Raw genomic sequence first — 22,078 nt, 5'->3', positions numbered from 1 at the left:
ATGTGTTCCCGGAAGTAGTGTATCGATGTAAACGAAGCTACTTAGCGATCCGATTCCGATAAAGTGAGTCTGACTAGACGAAACGAGCCTGGTGAGCGAAGGGAATCACTAGACCCCTGCGTGCGTGAATAAGCGTGAGGCCACAGGAAATAAAAATAAACATAGGTTGGGGAATTTGGTAGACAAGGCCACAACGGGGCTGACTAAACGCTGCTCGCTGCACAACCTTGACTGCGAACTCCGGTGCGAAAGGCGCCTCCCTGCATGCCCAGAAAAGGACAACAGTTCTGGGCGACAACAAACCCGCAAAACGCACACCACCGCACAGGCGCTGCTGAAGAATGGGCTTGTCGAAGGGGGCTCAAAACAAGAATCGGAAGTTGAAGGACATAATGCGAGCTTGCGAGTTCAAAATGAGAACCCTCGCTGATGAGTGCACGGGGATCCCATTTCCACAGCACGCTCCACTGCTGCCGCATAAACGATGACGTCATTCGGTCCCGGGGATCAACGGCTCTTTTGGGGGGGCAACCCTACCCACACAAGCACAAATCAACTGTACGCTTTGAGCGGATAATTCACATCCTTCACCGATAATTAAAGGAGGCTTTTTGGAATCGAACAGTTTTCGAACGGTGACAAAAATTCCACAATCGAAGCAACCTTTGTTCGAAAGTAGGTAAGAAAATCAGCACAAACGTTTTGGGCCCAACTTTCGTCAGCCGAACTACGAGGTAATTCCAAATTTTCGTGTTTTCAAAAAGGATACCCTGTAACTGTTTGGGCTCCGAAGCAATGCACACATTGTTTCTGTACGGCTACGCTGGCGCTACGATCGGGATGGCCATTTCGATGCTGTACTTCGGAATGCACACCATCAACCAGCGTCGTCTTCAGCATCTGGTACTGAACAGTAGCGGCGTTTTACATCATCTCTACGCGTTGTAAGTTCCACCATCAGACCCGGTCTCCTTGCCTTGCCATTAACAAACATCTTTCCCGACGAAAAAAAAAAACGCTAGTCAAAGGATGCGTCCGCTGACCCGCAAGTACGTCAACGCTTACCGAACGAAGCTGGTCCACCGACGGTTGCTGAAGAAGATCAATCAACTTCGTCCGAGGATTGCGCTCCACACCGAGATGCCCCGCTGGCAGCTAGTCTCGTCGGCAAGTGGATCGCTGCGTGCCGTTCCGTGCCCGGAGTAGTTCGAAGGACTCCGACCCCGAAGTGCAATCGGCTTCCACACCACAAATCACTCCACGCTACGGCACGGTAGGAAGTACGATAAACGCTGCTCGGTAAACAGTAAACGGTTATGGGGATTCAATTGCCGACAGTTTAACGATACCAACAAGCCGCACAAATGCATCGAGGGCGTGCACTTCTCGTGAGTGAGCGTGCGATACATTTTATCGCCGGTTTTGCATTTCCGGTTCGATCGTTCCCATCTCTCAACGGTTGTTGGTAATCGTAAAAGTGGCGAGCACCGCACTACATAATGCAGATGGGCTTAGTCAGACCCCTGTGCCGATTTGTTTATTACAAAAATAGTAAAATATCGGCCAACCTGTGTCAGTGCAAAGCATCAGTTATAAATTCTCGTAAAAACAAGAGAAACAAACTAAAGGGCCGTCTTCTCCGCTCCGACGCACTGGGCCAATGGAGAGATGCTGCTCCGTAATTGCAACGCTGACCCCTGGGTCCTTCGAGTGTCAACCCGCATTACCCGCGCGATTGACATTGACAATGAACGTGCCGTCCGTCCCGTGCACTGATTTTAAAACGACCTGCACTCCCTTCTCAAGTGCACCAGACAAGATGGTCTTTCTCCAGTTCCATGGCGGGCGTGATTCGCTTCCTCCGCGGTGTCAACGCGTTGGACGATTTTATTAAGCACTTTCGAGCGGCCGTTGTATGTTCAATTTATTCGTTAATGAACATTCCACCGGACGAATGGCGTTCAAGTTCGTGGCTGCGGAGCTCCATGCAGCAAGGATGCTGAGCGATTGATCAATGACGCTTGTGGAAACGATCAAAAGTGGCAGCTCGAACTTGGCCGCTTCCGGTTGTCAGTTGGTGATGTGATTATTTGTTAGTGTCTGCGACTTGTAAAACATCCGTTACGCGGTGTTTGAACCTTTGACGTCGTCTCGCCATTTCATAAAGAAATGAAAAATGGAAACACTCATAATCAAGATTACTTTCCATTCTTCCGAACAGCGGAAGAGTTCATTCGCCGTCTGCTCGATCGGATGGCGCCCCCCGCGATGGCTGTCTTCTGTGGGCAGCATAAACAAATAAATAAATCCTCTCCCGAGCCGATGCGCCGATGCTGCCGGTGATTATTCTTCTTCTGCTTCAGCCAAGTCTGGGCTTGGTAGCCGGGAACGTAACTGCATTCGTTCGGGTTGCCGTGAGCCGTGAGTAGCGTGATTACGTATTGTGGCTCCTTGCAGTGGCTCAACGTCAGCAGGAGTGGCTATCAGGTTTTGAAGTGCCTCTGCTTAACGTCACCCATATAAGGCACAGTAGCCACCGGTTTCTTTGAGACCATGCTTGAGACGACACGCCGGGCAGACAAAAAAAGGGCAGACGTGAGAAAAAAGGCGACAAGGCGAAACAGTGACAGCTTGCAATTGTTCCACAGCCGTCCAACCTTAATCTAGACGGACAAGTGTACCGGGGGACACCGCACCCCTGGTAAGGGGCTTTATTTAACTTTTGAAAGGGTGTGACGACGACACCACAAACTGCACCGACTGCAGACTCCTGATCCTTTCATCCGCTGTCACTTCCGTCTTCTGGCTAAACACCCGAGCCGGAGAGGGAAAGAGAGATCCACATCACGACGCGGTTCCACATCAAGAACGTGCTCTCGTGGCCGGGAAGGTCACCACCGCCGCCGCCGCCGTCGTGAAGTTCCGTGCAAGAGATCGATCGACGCTAATTTTTCGGTACCTTCCATTTCTGGTACCGGAGAGGTCTTGCCCATCTACGGGCAAGCCACTAGCAGCCAAGTACCGGGGCGAGTCAGCCAGCCAGCGTTTGATAGCGGACCACGGTGAGAAACAGGTTTCCTTTTCTCGGAAGGCCAGGCCACGCGAGCCATCGCGAGTTGGGCGTTGAGACAGCATAAGTATCGATCACGAGCATAGCGTGACTGGCGATCGTATCGGGCCATCGAAGTCTGGTACGGGGCCGTCAGCTGCAGGCCGCTACAGGAAGTCGCTTGTCAATGGAAGCGACGTCACGGCTCATGTTTCAAAATTGCACCACACCACGCGGTGCGAACCCATAAATAGTGCGTCTGGAAACGCCGAGAGCAGGTCAGTTTCTGCGTGGAAGCCCATCTTATCGCCCAACGGCATCTGGGAATGTTTCCGCTGTTTTGTGTCCATTCATGCACGGAGCTACAGAAAGAGGACTTCGCTAGGCTTCTCGTCGCCCGCTTCACACTCTGGCTGGGTGGTGTGCACGAAAGTGCTAAAGGTCAACATCCGGTCATAGCTAAGGCCACGGAGGATGTTGGCCGTAGCCGTAGTTCGCGGTCTGCATTCCGCCTGCGCAAATGACCCGCTGGACGATGACGATATCCGATGACCGCCGCCTGGTAGGAGCCTGAACATGTGGATCTTCATCTTTACGTTAGCTTTTTAGTGGCCGATCTCCAGCAAACTCAAAGGGAGAATTAATGGACGCCTAGAATGGTCTGGGCTGGGCGTGGATTTAGTTTTGCTAATGGGAGTTGCCAGTTCCCAACGGGAACATGTTGGGGCGACCGCTCCATCCGTTCTCAGGCTGAATAAAAATATGCTTCACCCAGGCGGTTTGCTCTGCTTCCTTGTGGCCCATGAGCTCCATCTCGATCACGGGAGATCATTAAACGCTAGGGCGGGGAAATCAAAACAAAGTAAAACAAAAAGTCATCTCTACAAACACGTGCGACGGGGCCATAAAGAGGAAGCAGGTACGGATAGGACTAACCCGTGTCAACCGCAGGAAAGAGATAAAATAACGTAAGATAGCAAAAACGGAACGCTAGAACAAAAGGAGCATGGCAAACGGCACGACGGCACGGACTCAGCAATGCAGGAAATAAAAACAAAGAACCCCCCCGAGAGGTCCGCCAGATGGAGTCGGCAACAAGGATGAGTCAACCCTTAATTGGCAGCGGGCCGGTGTGTGAACGGCAGCCAAGTGTTAATGCTATGCGCATACTGAGCAGCGGGTTGTCGATTCGATCTCGTCGTCCAGAAACGGGGACTAGAGGCCACAACCCATACGACGGGGTCACAGGTCACCGTAGCCTCCTTGGAGTGCCTTCCTCGGATCAATTTCGGACACCGGTAGTGCCGGATTAGGATCGATCGCCAACAGTTTATAAGTCGAATTTCTGAGACGCTGATACCGACTTATGGGGACTCCGATTCGTTGAAGCACACAATTTCTTCCAACATTGCCACCGCAGACCAAGAGACGCTTCGACTTATCGAGGATCAAATATTCCACGATCGTATTTCACGTGCGACAGCATTCTCGCTCTCTCTCTCTCTCTCTCTCTCTCTCTCTCTCTCTCTCTCTCTCGCCATCGGATTGCCAAGAGGTTGCGCTTGTGGCGATCATCTGTAATTCTAAACCCTCCGTCCAGTTGTTGCTCCGGCCCGTTGCAGTTGCATCTCGCTGCAACTGCATTTGCCCAGCGAGCGAGAAAGGTAGCTGACGACGAGAGAGCGAACGAGCAACACAAACAAAACGAACGATCACGCACGATCCGAAGCCCCGGCACTACTCGGCACATGTGACAAAGGAGTTGCGGATGCTGTGGCTGGTCCGGTGGTGGCGTTGATGGTGGCGGTGGTCCTACACGGTCCTAGTGCTACGATGATGTCGGTTGGGCGCGCAGAACGTACCCGCGGATTAGTCCCGCCGAGACCGTTGCCGCGATCGGTCGCTTCTCGCGTGTCCGCGTGTGAGAGCAAGACAGAGAGCGAGAGAGCGAGAGAGAGAGAGGCCTGGAGAACCCAGAACCGCCAAGCAAGGAAGTAGCACTGCGTCAACGGCCGCCGGTGTGTTTGCTTCCCGAGCTGAGCAAAAAACATAAACGGTCACAACGCGGTTCGCGGTGCGGTCGTCTTCAGTCCACCGATTAACGGACCGTCTCTGCTTGCGTGTGTGATCGTGTCCGATTTTTATTGTTTAATCCAGTTCTGTGCTCTTTCGCTTTCGAGATCGCCGCGAGTTTGTTTATCCTTCCGAAAGCGATCAGGGTTCCGAAGTTCGCGGTTGATTCGCTCTCTCGCGCGCTTTGGTGAGCGAGCCCAAATCTCGGTGGCGCCCCAAGTGAGGCCCCAAGTGTGCCAATATTTGTGTGGCAAGAGTGTGGTCTCTTGTGTTCACGGAAGACGTGAGATATCGCCCCGACGCCAGCCGCATCTTCAGCCGAGGTGGTTCACCTGAGAGCGCGAGTGTGCGCCGGGGTTTAAGACAACACACCCGGAGACGGTGGCCCTCGTCAAGGCCTAATTGGGTGCTGATTGTAGCTGCCGTCGGTCGGTTCAGGTCGGTTAAAGATAATTGTACCGCGGCGGCCGAGCTCCCGTGCAAAGCCTTCTTTATCCACGCGCAGCGCTACTGATCTCGTAATCTTCGGCCTTCAAGAAGCACCTTCTTAGGGGCGGCTGCCTCAACCAGCACTTTATTGTACCGACTCAAACGTTAACCACCGAACGGTGACGAACTCGAGCTTGGGTGCGCGTCGTACCCGATAATCGCACCTAATAATACTAATCACACAGAGACGAAGCGGTAACTATGAGCAGAGAATTATCGCGCCACCTGGTCGCGGTCGCGATCGTGCTGACGTTGTGCTGCGAAAGTGTCTCGCGGGCGTTGCTGGTCTCCACGACCGAGGCCGATGCTGCCCACCACTACCAGCAGCATCAGCGAAAGCACCACCACCACCAGCACCAGCAGCAGCACCAAAGGCATCGGTCACAGATCGACCGCAGGAACCAGACGTCCTTAGGCCACTCGGCCAGCTACGCACTAATAAGTGGTCCTGCGAGCGTTAATCGCGGAAACGATTACGGCGTACGATCGGTGCCTCAGTTTCATCACCAGCAACAGTACCACCATCAGCAGCACGGACAGCGGGCCGGGCATGGGAGCCGTCAGGATACTCCGCCCCAGCATCGACGCCATGCTCGGGGCGGACAGCATCATCATCAGCCGACCGGCGGAACGGTCCCGAACGGATGGCGTAGGACGCTGGTGCAAGAGACGGATACGAGGCGAGCATCGGCGGGGAGTGCATCATCTCGTCCTGTGAACCGAATGCTCACGCGACACGTCATCAGTTCGGGCGGAAGTCGTGGGTTGAACAGCACGAGGTAAGCACCGAATGGATTACCATATTTTGCGTACTTCGAGACGCTCGCAACACTATTTTTGATTGAACCAGAGAACCATCAGAGAAACTGAATGGTAATGTTATTCGAATCTACTTCTCTAACCATTCGCCGTCACGTAACGCTTCGTTTCGCTTTTATACACGTATCTTCAAACGCCTGTTGGCGACACACTGACCATGTTGTCTCATGTTACCAAACATACGGGCTACGGGCTTCCCAACATAATCCTGACGATCAGGCCACGAATTGTGGCAACACGGGCACGACGGGCTGCACTTTATGCCATTCCCGCTGTTTTATTTCTTCCTCCTTCAATGAAACTCCATTTTGCTGATCCTCGACCCACACGATCGCTTAGAGCAACATTAATGCAACTCCTGCGTCGTACAGACGGGTTGAGATTTGACGAGGAGGTGGTTTAGTTCTTTTGAACTCGCTCCATCTCCATTCGAGATGCCAGCCGATGATGGTTTCTGCTTCTTCCGCTTCGTTGAGCAAAAATTTGCTAATTAAAAGCAAACCATAACTCAGCGCCACTCTGGCTGCGGTGCCACCCAGCAGCAGAACCACTTTCATTGTGCCGGCCGGCGCGGCGAAGAACTCAAATTTATGCGTTTTATTATCTGATGAAGATGGCAACGATTTTCGGGCGCGCTTCCAGACAGAATCGTATTTTTGCACCATCTCACGCTGTGATGCAAAGTATGTTGGCCTCTTCTTCACGTTTTCACGGCGGATGCATTCCAGCATCCAATGAATTGTTATGGCGTGCGAGAAGCACCGCCTTGTCAACTCGTTTGTCTCAGGCGATCGTTTCAGGAATCACGGGAGATGAAGCCGCCCGTTACAGGAATGGTTCATGTCGAAAGCCCCGTTAGTGTCCCCGATCAACCTGGATCGGCATTGCCATTAGCTCAACAAACAGTGCAGCTGCGGCGGAGTTTGTCTCCTGCTGGCAATGATACACTGCAACACTCTCAAGACGAGTTGCGTTCTCCAGTTGCACGCAGTTTTTGATACATTCCTTAAGGCATTTTGATGGACATTAATTTCGAAAATTCCCTTTTATCTCAAACAAATGTTTCTCTTCCCCGATGGGCGAACGTTTACTTCCCGATGTGACTCAGATGTTCCGCACTCGATGTGTGGCCATCGCCCATTACAACAATCACTCTACACGTTCTAGACCCACATACCGAGCAAATCGGCCGCATGTTTCTCGCTCTCCGGAAGGCAGTTACGTAGAAAAAAACGGGGAGCAATTTTCCTTCGCATTTCTCAGGCTTCGGCATGGGAAAACTTCACCCATCACGCATCAATCAATTCCCCGCCAGAACCTCCGCTCCACGGCACCGGGAGCCGGGAGCGTTCCCGTTTTGAAATTAATGAATTATGGAAGCAATAAGTCACCAGCGCACGATTGGAGCGTGGACATGGGCACACCCGAACCCTGCAACGCGCATTACTATCGACAACGATACCCAATAAGTCATTAGTTGTCAGCAGAAAAGCGATGGCCACGCTGTGGCTGATGGATTCGCCACATGCTCCGTTCACGATTTATGTAGGGCCCCAAAAAAGATTCTTGCTTCTAAGACCGATTATGATTATGATGGTCGAAACGGCACAATTCCGACGGTCCTGGTTTACAACTCCCTCTTCACGAGGGCCCTGCAAATGAGGCGTGCAAAATTTTTGTGCCACATTCAGGCGGCCACGATGCAACGGAGGCTTCCCCGGCGGGGGGGGAGTCGTGTGTGCATAAATTCACACATCACAGGTTGGCCGGTCACGCCATGAGTCACACGAGTCTGTCGTTATACGCACGCTAGACACCGACGAACTTCCGCCTATCGGCCCAGCGCCCGACACTGTCGACACTTTCGCACGCGTCTTCCTATTAATAACTGGCCGTAAAAAGGTGTGGCGAGTGACCGAGGGCGCTCCCGGGGGGTGGCCGGAGGAAACATGTGTTCCGAGTGTTCCGACAACCTTCGGTTGCAGTCCTTCGCGCAAGGGAAACAACATCTCGTCTACCATCGCCGCGGCCAGCGGAGATTTGAGCGCGTAATACTCAATCCGAGGGTTTCCAATTTTAACGGACAATTTTTGGGGTTTACGTCAAATGTTTGAAATTTACGATGTTCCCAGTTTTCAAATATTTCTCTTCATTTAAACACGTCATAAATCAATCTCTTACCGTCTCTAGCTGAATAAGTGACACTGTTCGGCGCTGCAGGCCGGAACCGTGTGGCGGATAAGAAGATTATTCAGCGAAAAAACCAACAAAAAATGCCGACTGACGAAAGGCAAAAAGGGTAGACCATAAACTGCCTGTTCCTTTTTATTCACACCTGAGACCACTTATCGCCACTCTAGCACCTTCCATCAGTCACAGTAAATTATTCAATAACTGTACCCCACGTCGCTTCCTTATTGTGTCGAGTAACCCAAAATGGCCAGGTGCTCTGGTGCGTCATTTGTCAAATAGGTCCTGCCACGCGACCTCGCGAACCATCTCGCACTTCTCGAAAAAGTTCTTCTCCGGCAATCCGCTGAATGAGTGTGGCCCCCCATTTGCATACACGGAGAGCTTATCAACGATATGAGGCTTTTATTACGCCATACAGCTACCGAAGCAGCTCGTCACGCTAGCTTCCTACTCCAGGGCCACTCGCTGCATCCTGACGGTCCAATTTGTGTAAGCAAACTGCAGTTGTAACGACTCACGATTGGAGCTACATGAGGACCGACTCGACGGACGGCCGACGGTGGGAAATCAACCTCAAGAGCAGCCGAGTGATGTTCTTAAAATAATCGGCCAATGGACCCACCGAGAGCCGCCTTCCGTATCCTGCGCGCGTTCCGGCGGAGTTGGCTGCATCGATGACGCCATTACGGGATGAATTATGTGAAGCCGATCGCACCACATGATTGATTGTTGTTTGCAGTGTGCGAATTCCTGCGGCGTGCGGCAATTTAATGCGATGCCGGTGCCGGTGTTCGATCAGAAAAATCCTTTCTGGTGTCTGTATGCCGCACGATGCATGCACCTCGTGTGCAAAGGGCACCCATAAGCCGTAAGCTATGCAAGGCACGCCACCGTACGCGTGTTCAATGGCTTACTTAAAGTTTCCGGGCCGCCCGAAACGAGGCTTAAGAAATTGTTGTCCGTTCCAACCACGGAAGTGGCTGCCAATTGACGCACGCTTGGCAATTTAGTGGCACAGTGTTGGAGGCTCGAACAGTGGCCGGCCCCGAATATCGGATTTAATTGGAATGTTATAAATTTCTAATGTTCCTTAGCCGCCAATCGTTACGATCTGATGGCATGCAAATTCACATTAAGAATTAATTAGGTGAAGGATATTCTGCCACAGTAAATGAAGTAATTTAGTAAATCTTGCTAATTCAGTTTGCTTTTGCCTTTCATCGTTTTCGATCTACCATAATTATCGCATAAGAATTATCCTTTATCTGATTATAACTTTTGCGCTATCGAAACAGCAAATCAAGCTTCATTAGTCTCAATCAAATCAAATCAAATGCCTTCGGATCGGTTCGTGCCAATTGTCACGCGCGTCACATTCACGGCAACTTGAACTTCAAACACTGGCCAGCCGTTGGTGCAACAACGGCCAACACTTTGACCGCTGCGCTATGCAAAGCGTGATGCAAATTTATTGTCTGCCACTGCGGCTAGACTAGACTGGGCGCACGGGTGGCAAGGACCTTCTCCGCCACGGCTACGGGCGCCCACGAAATGCCCGAAAAGATCAGCTTACCGAGCGCGACGACGATGATGATACCACCGGCGCGATCATATTTCATTTATTAATAAAACACGCGAATAAGAATGAAACCCCTTTCTAGTGTCGTCAGGCAACAGCGTCAGGACCACCCGATTGACGATCAGCGCCTCCTCCTCGAAAGGTTCATGTGATCTTTTTCCGTGTGAGTTTCTTCGGATTCATGCGACCAACCATTTGTCAACTTCTCGCCACTTCGCTCCGATGTATTTTGCGCACGAACGAACACGGAAACATACCGTGGCCATATTATTTCTGCAACATAATTTTCCACACTCTCAAACGATCGCGCCCCGACCCTGACCGAATGGGGGCAGCACACGTTGCGTTTAGATTTACAAACTGGCGGAATGTTTGTTATTATTGCTCGGCTTCGCTTTTATAATTATGGCCTCTTCGAACTCGCTGGCCACCACAGCCGCGGTTTGGTGTGCGTCGGGAACCTTCGCCCCCAAAGTGGCACCGCACAGTGTGCTACCGATTATCACGATCGCACGTACTTTCATAAAAATAAACACACACCACACACTTCACATTTCACACGCGACTAGACGAGCCGAGGGCAGTACTACTTTCGCCCGCCGGATGGCGACATAATTTGCCGAATTATCGGAGAGCCAGGACTGAGGCTCGGACGCGCGGTGCATCGTTTTGCAGTCGCCGGAAGCGTCACGTCGCGCCTGGAAAGGGACACCGGAACCGGAACCAGCAACGGAGCGGGCTCCGGACACAACCGCCGTCGGCCGGATCTAACCGGTCCGGGTTAATTGACGATCAAGTGTGGACTAAGGATGCTCGCGCCAAGAAGAAGCACGCGAAGCTGGCGGAAAAGGCCTTTTCCTCGCCGTTTTTCAATTGAGCGCGTGATCGAGAGAGAGAGAGAGAGAACGAATGGCACGAGATTGTTGGTGACATGAAAATCAGCCCACGATCGTAACCGTGCAAGAAGTGAGAAAGTGTAAAAACGGCGCCCTCCGGAGGCGAGAATTCTTTATTTCGAGACAGCCGAAATTGAGATCGCGATTTGATCGCGTGTGTCCGTGTCTCTAATTCATCCACCCGAATGATCTCTCTCGCGGACGGGCGCGCACACACCTGCGGATATGATTTGATAATTAGGATCTTATTTAAGGGGGTCCCTCTCGCGAGTTCACGCGCACCAATCAAAGTGCGATCTCTTGCGGTTTCCGCGAGAGTGAACCCGATCGGTCATCTCGTCGCGTCACTTTCCTTCACAAAAAAAATTGCCATCTTCGCACGGTGGCCAGCACCCGGCCGGCGGGAACCGGTTGAAAGAATGGCAACCCCCGCACCCCTGTGATTGGGGGAGGGGAATTAATTTATTTCCTAAAATTAGCAAACCGATCTTAGATCGGCCACCGCCACCACCGATAGATAGTTTCAGCGGAGCGAGAACCTTTGGCGAGGAGGGCCAAAAAAGCCAAACTGATGCCACAAATAAAACAAGAACGATCGGATCGAACGCTAATAGAGACATTAGTGGACGGGAAGGGCACATTATTCTCTTCGCTTGTGCTTTGGGGGGACCATTCCCATTCGCCGAAGAATGGTTTCCGATTTGTTATGGTAATTTTATGCGTTACAAATACATTCTTTTCAATTCCAGAGTGAAATGGCTTGTTTACCATATTTCAGAGGATGGTTTAAACTTTTGAAACATCGAATATTGAGAAGAAAATTCCGTTGACCAATCTAAGATTCGCATCTTGGTGCATCCATGTGCCAGTCTGTTGTAGTACAAGTCATTGGAATTCTCGGCGATTCTTGTTAGCCGACGACCTCGAAGAATGATTAACTGCGACCGGGAAGTGCCTTTTTCTCACCCCTTTATAAAGTAACTACACACAAAACGGCTAACGATCGTGCGTTTCTTTATTCGCTCGTTAACGACTGCAGATCATCACTCAACAAGCGATCGCCGTTGTTTTTGCTCCATTATTTACGTCTCCTTGTAAACCCTTTTTCATGATTGCAGCAAAAACGTGTGTACCCTTCACGTGTCCCGCAAGTCGCTGGTGAACACGTCCTACCAACCCTGCACCGATCTGGCATCCTGTTTCGGCATGCGGTAAGTTTCCGACGCCAACGCCGCGACATTCTTAACGTACGATCTTCTCCGCACAGCCCCTACAGCTACTCGGCAAAGCGGGAAGTTTGTTGCCGCGGCTGGGAAACGGCGACCACCGTTTCGGAAGGATGCTTCAAGCGTAAGCACCACCCTTCGGTTCCGTGGGTTTTCTGTTTGATTGATGCCACTGTTTCCCTCTTCTCGATCGGCAGCCGTTTGCCAAACGAATTGTCGTAATGGCGGCCAGTGCACGGCACCGGATCGTTGCTCGTGCCCGAAAGGTTTCACCGGTGCCCTCTGCGAGCTGGACGTGAACGAGTGTAAGGAGCATAAACCGTGCGATCAGATCTGCTACAATACCGAAGGCTCGTACTACTGCGCGTGCCGCGATGGTTTTATGCTGCACAGCGATCGCCAAAGTTGCCGCAAGATCGGTAAGACCCCCATCGCAACCAGCGATCCATTGATTTCAGACTCTGGCTCGCGCCTTTCCCTTTGCAGACGAAACGAACGATATCGCCACGGAGGCACGTGATATGGAAAACGACGTAGATTACGATAGTCTCGACACGCGGTTAACGAAACTCGAACAGGTAAGTCGCCGGCGAAGGCAAGCCATTCACAATCGATTCTAATTGGGACGCATTTTTCCCATTTCGCCGACAGATGATTTCCCGCGAGGAAAGGAGGTCGTTCAGTGAGAAACAGGAGCTCAACAAGAAGGTCCAGTACGCGATGGACGCCGTGTCGGTGCTAAAGTCGCAGATGGCCCGACTGGTACGTCATGCTGACCCATAATCGAATCCATCAGCCCCCTCTTCTCATGGGTTCTTTGCGCCGTCTTTTTGCTTCCCACAGACGCAACGGATTTATCCCTCGACGGAGTACGGAAAGCGGTCTCTCTGAGAACGGCTCCGGCTAACCAGCCATCCACCGGCAAGCTATGGCTTAGAATGAAAGTCTTACATTTATTGTCCTTAAAATGCTACAACTCAATCGGGATGCCTGTGTTCGTATGTGTGCGTGTATGTGTGTCTTATGTGTGTTTTTGTCAAAGAAAGAAGATAAAAATTAAGGATAATTCTAAGATATTCTCCTGCGCTCCTGCGGTCCCTCGTTACACTGTGGCGCTCCCGTGCGTTCGATGACTCCGAAAAGGTCGGCCCTCACTCGGACCAGCTGCTGAAGAGCTCCGGGTAGACGCTGTTCTTCCAGTAGTCCATCGCCTTCTGCAGGTTCTTGACGGCGAACGGCTTGTTGAGGTTGAACGAGTGCATGTACAGATCGCTGTTGGTGTCAAAGTTCTCGTGCGCCACGCAGATCACGCCGGCCGTCTTGCCGTACATCAGCATGTGGATCTGCATCTCCATGTAGTACTTCTCGTTGATGCTGCCGTCTTCGGTGAGGTACTTCTTCGAGTGTTCCTCCGACCGTGGGCACTTGATCTCGACCACGTGCGACTGCGAGATGCCGTCCGGGATGTCGAAGATGATCGGGTAGTTGGCGTTCATCTTGATGCGCGGGTTCTCGTAGGTCGTTTTCGTGTACTCCTCGAGCCGCTGCCGGATTAGGATCTTCTTGCGTTGCACGGCCGCATTGACCTCTTTGTTGCACCCGAGTATCGATTCGTACAGCAGGGGCTGGGCAACGTTCAGGTTCACGCAGTCGTACACCTTGGCGCCGGTGATGCGCCCGTACCGGAGCTCCTGGAACCAGGCGCTGCACCGTGGCGTAAATTTGACCTTGTCCTGCAGTGTGGTGACGGACGACGAGACCACGGCCTGAGCGTGCTCGAGAAACTGGTTCGCATCGTACCGGTTCTTGACCGCGCACATGATCAGCTCGTGGATCGACAGATTGGAAAACTTTTTGTTCACCGCCGAAAAGTTCCACCGCAGCGGACAGTCGATGTCGTCTTTCTGCAGGCCGTGTACGATCTCGCGGATAAAGTTTTTCGCCTTCGTCTTGTTCAGGGCCGGTTTCGGGGGCAGCTGTTCCAGTTCGGTCACGAGCGGGGTGCGGAAGTAGCACTCGCGCTCCTGGTTGCTGCCTATCTCGTTCCGGTTGTGAAGCCACAGCAGAAAGCTCAGCGCGTGCTGGCAGCATCCCAGCCCGTCGCAGTCCCGGCAGCTGACCGCTTGGATGCGCTCCCGCTGCTCGTCCACCTCCACCGACAGCTGGTAGATTTTGACCTCCGTGCTTTCGCCGTCCTCTCCCGGGCTGACCGTGTGCAGCTGCCCCTTGACCGTGCAGATACATTCCTGGCGGTGCACCTGCACGTACCCGACCGAGTCGTCGTCATCGTCGCACTTGCTCGTGGTAGCCTCTTGCCTGCGGAAGGGGGGAGCGAGGGAAGAAAGGATAAATAATAGCGATTGTTTCGCTGCACTGATCCTGCGATTCCGTCTCGCCGCGCCCGCGGCGGTCTGTCGCGGATGACGGTCGCCAAACTGACATCTGTATCTGCCAGATTCAGATTGACATTCGCCAAACGACAGCCCAAAATCCGTTGGCGACTGGCCGCCGCGGGGTCAGCGACTGGCCCGCGCGTCGGCTGCTTACTTACAGTGCTTTCTGCTGCGCCTCGTTGGCGCAAACGGTGCGCATGAGGGTCAGCACGTAGTCCCACAGCATCTCCCTCGACACGGGCGGCAGGTTGCAGGAGTAACCCTTCTGATAGCCCGTCTCCAACAGTTCCTCCGCGTCGCTCGTTCGATCCAGCACGAACCGCATATCTACCTCCATAGCGCGCACCGCGACCACTTCGTCAGGAGCCTCCGCAGGCAAGCCGTTCACCGATGGTCGGGACCAGTGGGGGACACAATCGCGGACACTTCGACGCACAGTTCGGATGGATGGATGAGATTTATTTATTTATTTATCAACGCTTTCGTTTCGTCTGTGAAAGATCTGGCGAGTCTGGCGTCAAATTCGACGTTTGACAGCTTCGCTTGGTTTTCGTGTCTCGCGGTGTCTCTTTCTGGCCTTCGCCTAAATGGCCGCTTGCTAGCTGCTTTCGTGCATCTCCCGTCGCGCTCACACACAGCAAGCCAAGTAAATTGCGAAAAGCCAGAGGCGCACGGTTTGTGAGGGTCCCCGTAATGGATGCGAGAACAGTAGATTTAATTAAAAAATACACAATTTTGGGATTATCGGAACCGTGCTTATATTTATGGAAAAACGATAAACGTTAACAAACAATAACCGTGCCGATAAAAACCACGACCGATCGCGTTAATGCCTCACGCTCATGGGCGTACGTTTCGGAAGGGCGTCAATCGCGCTCGGCTTCAAAAGTGTCACTTTCGCTGAAAACCCAAACAAACAGTGATTCAACGCTTCTTATTATCATTATTATTTATTATTCGTCTCAATTACGGTGCTTCACCAACAATATTTATTTGCGTTCTTTGTTTCCGTTTCGTGCGGTTGATAACGGTTGATCTTGATCCGGAACTGTAGTGCAATCAGGAACTTGATCGGGAAGTGCGCAATGGATGACGATGGCGAGAAAATCTCGCTAAAGATAGCAGAGTTATCGATCGCGAAATTCAACCAGACCATCCCACAGTATCTGGCCGTGCTGCAGAACCACAAATGCAACATCGAGAAGGCAGGCTCGCTGCACCTGTGGGACAAGGTGAAGCGGGAACAGATCAATGCGTCGCGCATCGTAAAACAGATCAAGTTCATGCTGGTGGAAATCGACAAGGTCCGCCGACGGGTGCGGGCGGACGATCTGAAGAAGTTCGACGAGGCCATCGAGGCGGTGAAGAAACGTTCCTACGACAGCATGGCGGAGTACATCGGTAAGCGAATCTGGGCTGTTTATGCCAGTGCCCCGGTCTGATCGCACCATTCTTTGTTCTCTTCCAGCGATGCAGCAAGCGTTACGCGAACAATCGCTTCGAGATGCGCAGTTCGAAGATGAGGTAGCCAGCGACAATATCCCGTACGGTTCGAATCGGCAGCTGGCGTACGTGCCGCAGATTTCCAGCACTTTCAACAAGGCCGAAGCAGAGCTGCAGGAGCGTGAAGAGTGTCTTCGGCAGATGACTCAGTTACAGCGCGAAATGGAGGATATTCAAGACCTGTACCAGAAGGTGCACGTGTTGGTCAACGAGCAGGGCCAATCGGTGACGCAAGTCGAGCAGAACGTTGAATTGACACACATCGAGGTCGAGGCCGGTGTGACGGCCCTGCGAAGGGCGTTGGCGTACAAGAAGGCCGTTTACCCGTTGGCCGGTGCCCTGCTCGGTACTTGCATCGGTGGACCGATCGGGCTGGTGGTGGGCCTGAAGGCGGGTGGACTGGCCGCCATCGGTGGAGGTTTGGTGGGCTTTGCCAGTGGCAAAATGATCAAAAACGTCGACGATGTATCTGCGAACCGCGAGGTCGAACAAGAGGAGGCGCTCGGCAGCGACAGTGCCACGGAAGCGATAACCGGGGAGCCCGGAGAGCAAGCGCTTGTCGCTGAACAGCCGATTGTGTCGCGCACTTGACAATTGCTGAATCGGTGCACCATCCAGTAAGGCTTTCCGTATGCTCGCAATATTCCCTTTGCTAGCATGCTCCTGTATATAGATCGTTCTAAAGCTTCTAGGGAGGAATCCACGACTAGCTTCGCCGGCGATTTACGATATTAATGTTGTTAGCCCTTAGGTATGTGATTACGAAGTAAACACTGTTTTATTATGTTTAAACTATTACAAACGACGCCGATCTTCATTCTTTACATGGCGTTCTTCCACGCGCACGTCTTGTCGATGTAATGCATTCGTTTACCCCGGAATTGGCGCTTTTTAGTGATCTTTCCTTGCTTGAGCTTCTGCTTCCGCTGTTCCTTCTTCGGGTTGTACCACGATGGGTAACTGCCGAACTGGTCGCGCTTCGTTTTCTCATTGTACACGTGCTTCACTTTCGTTTTCTCGTTCACCACTTCGATGAATTTATCATCCGGAACCGCTGCGACTTCTTTCAGTTCTCGCTTGATGAGCTCTTCCTTCGCCTCTTTCTCTACCAGCGCCAGTTCCTGTGGGGAAAGAGTGAGAGCCAGCGGTTAATTCTGCTCCTGCGTGAAGTCACACCAGTCAGGTTCTACCTGATCCTTTTTGTCCTGCTCCGTAATATCCTTGATCTTGTCCATTATCTCCATACCGTCCTCGTCGATCAGGCCGAGGGTCTTTTTGAGCTTCTTCAGCTCCTTGACCTTGTTCTTCGCACGGCGAATCGCGTTGTTCCGATTGCGTCGCTTCTTGCACCGGGCAGTCATTTTGTGGCCGCTTTTCTATCGTCTGCAATCAAAACTGGAAGACGAAATGTGTGCCCGTCCACTAGACCACCAAACAACGGATAAAAACACCGGAATTTACGACGAAATTACCAAGCAACACGAAAACGTGTTTGCTTTTATTTACGTCGTGTTTTGAAAAGAAATGAAACTGTCAAAACACTCATGACGTTTTGGTTCGAATCGATTGCTTAGAATATTCGAAATCGAAATTAGGTGTATTGAAATATTTCGTACTCAGTTGAAAACTTTCTCCTTAATTTGAATGTACCGTTATTATCCTGCCTGTAACTGATATTTTTGCGTGTGGCATATCAACCCATAAAAACATTAGAATACAACAGTTGCTAGTAGCAGTAAATGGTAATAAAGGCATTTGTGGTTGATATTTACAAAAGACCATTATTTTTCCAGAATTTTCGGCTAGGAAACGAAAGTAAACTGGAAAGCATAATACAATCCGCGGGATGAATAATAAAGTCGATTCGTACACTCAAGACGTAACTCAATCTCGGGCAACCCTCGAAACAACGTTGCATTATGGATTTCCAGTCTGCGCGTTCAAAACGTTCTCCTTGCAAATCCTTCTCGACGTTGGACCGTCAACGCCCAATCGCGGAGAACCCGTCGAAGATTGATGGTTTCATTCTTTTTCTCTTTCAGGCACCCCCGCGGTTCCGAATTCCCCTCTCACTCTGACCGTCACAATGGACCCATCGGTGCGGTCAGGGTGATTGCGGTTCCCGCCTCCGGCCTCACACACATTTCCAGGGGTGCTTTCACCCCGGAGGGTTTTCTTTCCCTCTCTAACGATTGCTTAAATTATGCTGCCTCCATGCGACCAATCCGACGAAGGCGAGTAGCGGAAGCGAGGGAGAAAAAAACTTACACCCCCTCAGCAAATCAGGGGGTGGCGAAAGATGGGAAAAAATCAGATGCAAAAAAAAAACAATATGGCCGCCTTCCGTTACGGCTTTTCCTCGCACTGACACGCGCACACCCGAACCGGCAATGGGGAGGGAATTTTCTTCGCAAACTCCATTTTCCGTGCACCCTCGCACGTTTCCTCGAGATTTTTTTCTCAACTGCGCACCGGCCGGGTACTGGTCAAATGGCCACGTACACCGTTGCAGTGCCTTGTGCTTCTTTTCGCCTCCCTTCGGGTGTATTAGTTTTGGCCACGGGCAAAATGAAGAAGGCAGCATATCCTTCGGAGCGCTAGTATTTGTGTGCGCGACTCTCTAAGGAAATGACGGGGATTTTTTCTATTTACTTTGCTACCCCCCACACAGCGACAGCTCCGATGGCCACCCGTCGTCGCAATCGTCAGGAACCGGGTCCTTTTTTATTCCGGTCGCTCGAAGCGGAGTTTTTACCTTCGCTGAGGAAGCAGCCATGTTGGCCATAAGCACAGCCGCACAATGTAAGCGATATTTTGTTTCGCAATTTTAAGTGCTTCCCGGAAATGTCAGGATACTCAAACCGAGTTAAGTGAAAAGCTTAATCCGGCAAGTGCCTGTTACAGTGGATTTGTTCGCTTCACTGTTTCTATTAGAACGTGTTTTGTGAGCCAATGGAAATCGTTTCCATATTTCCATCGTTTATAATTTAAACAAATTTAGAACAAGCAATCGAAACTAGTGTTGATTAGGAACGAGTTTGCTGTTTGGCCATATTTTGTAACAATTTATATCTCTTTCATCATTAACTCCACCATTTTAAAAAAGATTTAATAATATCACTTGGTTTACTATTAAATCCTCCATTATACACAACCTACAACCTTTCCGTTTTAGTATCCAAAGGCAAATAGGACAACATATTTATAATTGTACTTATCAATTTACTTTATTTGTTTTCCAAACAACCTTTCAGTTCTTCTAGTGCATCGAAACCGTTACTCACTCTTCCAATTCGTTCCGATAACGATTAAATACTGAATTTACTCATTAGTCGATCTTAGAATTCTCTTCACAAAACCGAGTGTTTCCCTCGCCAATTAGTCTTGATTTATGTGACCAACGAATGTTTATACTCATTGCTCATCGTACTCTGAGCCCGATACGTGTCGTGAGTGATTCAGAGCTCGTGGCCATCATCCCGCCCTCGCATCCATCGAAAACATTGCCCTTCTGACATCATCGTCTTGCAATGGGTTGTTTAGCCGCTATCATCCCGGGAACTGTGCCGGTGCCGCGCAGCATCTCAGAACCGCAAACGCATGACTAAGATCGACTACTGAACCACCCTCTCCTGCAAACACACACATATACACGTAGATAGCACACCCTTTCAATCCGTTAATTGCATTCTAATTAGACGCAGTAAATTGAAATAATTTGTTATTATTACACCCAACTGTTGATGGGATTTATAACGATGTTGAATGTGATGCAATTATTCTGCGGACGAGCCTCACTGAGACCGGGGTGGCCGCACTCCGGTCTAAACCCACTGACATGGAGTGCTAGGGACACTCGTCCCTCTTTGGAGTCTAGGCACTAAGACTTCGAAAGGCAGTGATACCCCGACACGAAGCCCACCTAATCGCACCGGAAACGATAGAACCGTAGCTTTCCACAGTCTACGGACCACGGGAACGGGACCCCGGGGGCCAGTGCCACGAGATGCACCGTATCATTCGGGCCATCCGGAAGAACCCAGTGCCGAAAGATTTATGGCCCAAGTTGCGCTTGATTATAGATTAATAAATTAATAGATCGGAGGCCACACCGAGCGCGTCCGGGCCGGCAATTTTTTTGGACCGTGGCCGCGAAAACCGTACCGACGGTGCCGGTGACGGTCCGGCCGTGGTGTTGCGAAAATAAATGGCCCGACCCGGGTTGGCGAAAGGTGTGCTGATCCGTTCGCCGTCGCCCGGCGGCGTGGGCCATGTGGTCAAGGCTTCCAAGATTGATGAGTTCCGGAGGCCATCCGGAAGCGTGGGCAAAGTGTGAGGTGGCAAAAGGTGAGCAAACGGGGCGGGAAATTGATTCCCTATCGCCCGAAGCCAGATAGACCAGCGCAGACGATCGCCGGGTGATTCTATATGCGGCTCCCGGGGCAGGTTTCCAACTAGAAGGAACTGGAATGAGGACTGATTTCGGATTTTGAAACCTCGGCAGTGGGTTATTCAACAATTTGTCGATTTTTTTTTAAATTTAGAAAAATTATTATTCATAACACATTACACTTTGCTTTTAATTATTGTTCAAATCTCCTAGAATTATGTTGTTGTTGTATCATCGGAATTCTCATTGTTAATAACCATAACCCAACATCTCCAACGTAGTTTCCGCATTCCAACTGACTGAAAACGGCAATTTGTGTACACCGACCGTCAAGGAGCTCGAATCCCCGAACCATACGATCCCGTCGCCTGCAATGCTAGAGATCCCGGCGTTCGCAAATTATAGGGACCGTCCGCACTCTCCATAGGGACCCACTTATTACGGGCCCATCATCGGCCGTGGCGGCCGCTGCGTTGCAAATTTGTCTAATATTTACACCAACAGCCCTGGCCTGAGGGATCCCGTGTGCAGAGTGACCGAGCCGCGGCTGGCCGCTTGTTAGCCGAACGGGCAGGCCAAAGCCATCATCATCCCAGAACCGTTTAGCGTTAACATAGTTTCAACCCGACGGTTGTTGGGTAAACAGCTCGTGACAGGTTAAAACCGGCACCGGCAGGATGCACCGCCCGGCCTCAGGGAGATCAGCTCGGTCCCGGAACGCGGTTCCTCGCGTGGGCCGCGATGATGATTGCCCAACGCGCCGGCTCGCAGCCCATCAACCTGCGAAGCGCTCGTCAAAAATGTGCGGCCCCAACTACCGCGGCGAAGATCGGTTTTGATTGTGCATTCGCCATTAGGGGCGAGTTTGGCGCCGTCAAGAAATTACGTCCATCACCCGGCGAATTTCCTCCTGCCGTGATCGATCTCAAGTGCAGCCCGGTCCCGTCCCGAAGCTGGTAAGTGAGCTGTCAGCAAAACTGAACGTCGCCTGCAGCAGCGAGTTTGTTAGATTATTTGAATTATCCATTTTCCATCAACCGGGCGGACCATCGTCCTGGAACAGCTTCATTCATCTGGCCTGCACGCAGCTTGCATCGGGATGCATCCGTCCGTCGGTTGATAATGATCGGCCAGTCCGCCCGCTTTGCCGAGCTGGTGTCCGGCCAGCGCAGCCGTTGTACAGATGTGACCTCCTTTAGGCCTCCTTCGGCAGCAGCAGCAGCCGCCACGACAGGAGTTCCGTTTGCGTAACTCCTTATGGTTTGCGTTTTTGCTGGCGTTTGGCTTTTGAGTTTCACTTTTACTTTTACGGGCCCGGGAACCCGGGATTCGCAAACCCAGCCCGACCAGGCTCCGGGCACCCGGCTGCCTGGCGCAAGAAATCAAATTAAAAATTCATTCATCGAGTGTATGCTACGCACGCAAAACATAAATCGACCATCGACAAAAAACTACACCCAGATGGGGT

General features: G+C 51.5%; 4 protein-coding genes across 5 annotated transcripts; 2 read left to right on the top strand and 2 right to left on the bottom strand.

Moving 5' to 3' along the window:
* Positions 1–795: 795 nt before the first annotated feature.
* On the top strand, positions 796–13,337 carry LOC131215876 (epidermal growth factor-like protein 7). Its single transcript, XM_058210273.1, has 9 exons — positions 796–944; positions 1,023–1,167; positions 6,110–6,390; positions 12,217–12,309; positions 12,366–12,448; positions 12,522–12,743; positions 12,811–12,902; positions 12,976–13,086; positions 13,168–13,337. Exons 1-9 carry the CDS (start codon positions 796–798, stop codon positions 13,213–13,215), a joined length of 1,224 nt encoding a protein of 407 aa, XP_058066256.1. The 3' UTR covers positions 13,216–13,337.
* On the bottom strand, positions 13,264–15,181 carry LOC131208391 (uncharacterized). The gene is made up of 2 exons (XM_058201130.1): positions 14,876–15,181; positions 13,264–14,640 (listed from the first exon to the last, which is right to left on the bottom strand). Exons 1-2 carry the CDS (start codon positions 15,052–15,054, stop codon positions 13,476–13,478), a joined length of 1,344 nt encoding a protein of 447 aa, XP_058057113.1. The 5' UTR covers positions 15,055–15,181; the 3' UTR covers positions 13,264–13,475.
* A 506-nt stretch (positions 15,182–15,687) lies between these two features.
* Positions 15,688–17,016, top strand: LOC131208756 (syntaxin-17). Its single transcript, XM_058201637.1, has 2 exons — positions 15,688–16,118; positions 16,186–17,016. The coding sequence occupies exons 1-2, from the start codon at positions 15,803–15,805 to the stop codon at positions 16,809–16,811; spliced, it is 942 nt and encodes a 313-aa protein (XP_058057620.1). The 5' UTR covers positions 15,688–15,802; the 3' UTR covers positions 16,812–17,016.
* Positions 16,966–17,728, bottom strand: LOC131208764 (protein LLP homolog). 2 transcript variants are annotated; one of them, XM_058201657.1, is made up of 2 exons: positions 17,411–17,728; positions 16,966–17,323 (listed from the first exon to the last, which is right to left on the bottom strand). In XM_058201657.1, exons 1-2 carry the CDS (start codon positions 17,579–17,581, stop codon positions 17,042–17,044), a joined length of 453 nt encoding a protein of 150 aa, XP_058057640.1. In that variant the 5' UTR covers positions 17,582–17,728; the 3' UTR covers positions 16,966–17,041. The 2 variants fall into 2 exon arrangements, with proteins under 2 accessions (XP_058057640.1, XP_058057631.1); XM_058201648.1 differs by having other exon boundaries at positions 16,974–17,341.
* Positions 17,729–22,078: the final 4,350 nt, after the last annotated feature.

The sequence above is a fragment of the Anopheles bellator genome, chromosome 1, assembly GCF_943735745.2.
Source record: "Anopheles bellator chromosome 1, idAnoBellAS_SP24_06.2, whole genome shotgun sequence".
Lineage (NCBI taxonomy): Eukaryota > Metazoa > Arthropoda > Insecta > Diptera > Culicidae > Anopheles > Anopheles bellator.
The sequence above is the reverse complement of the archived record's forward strand: the minus strand, read 5'-3'. Positions and strand labels throughout refer to the sequence as shown.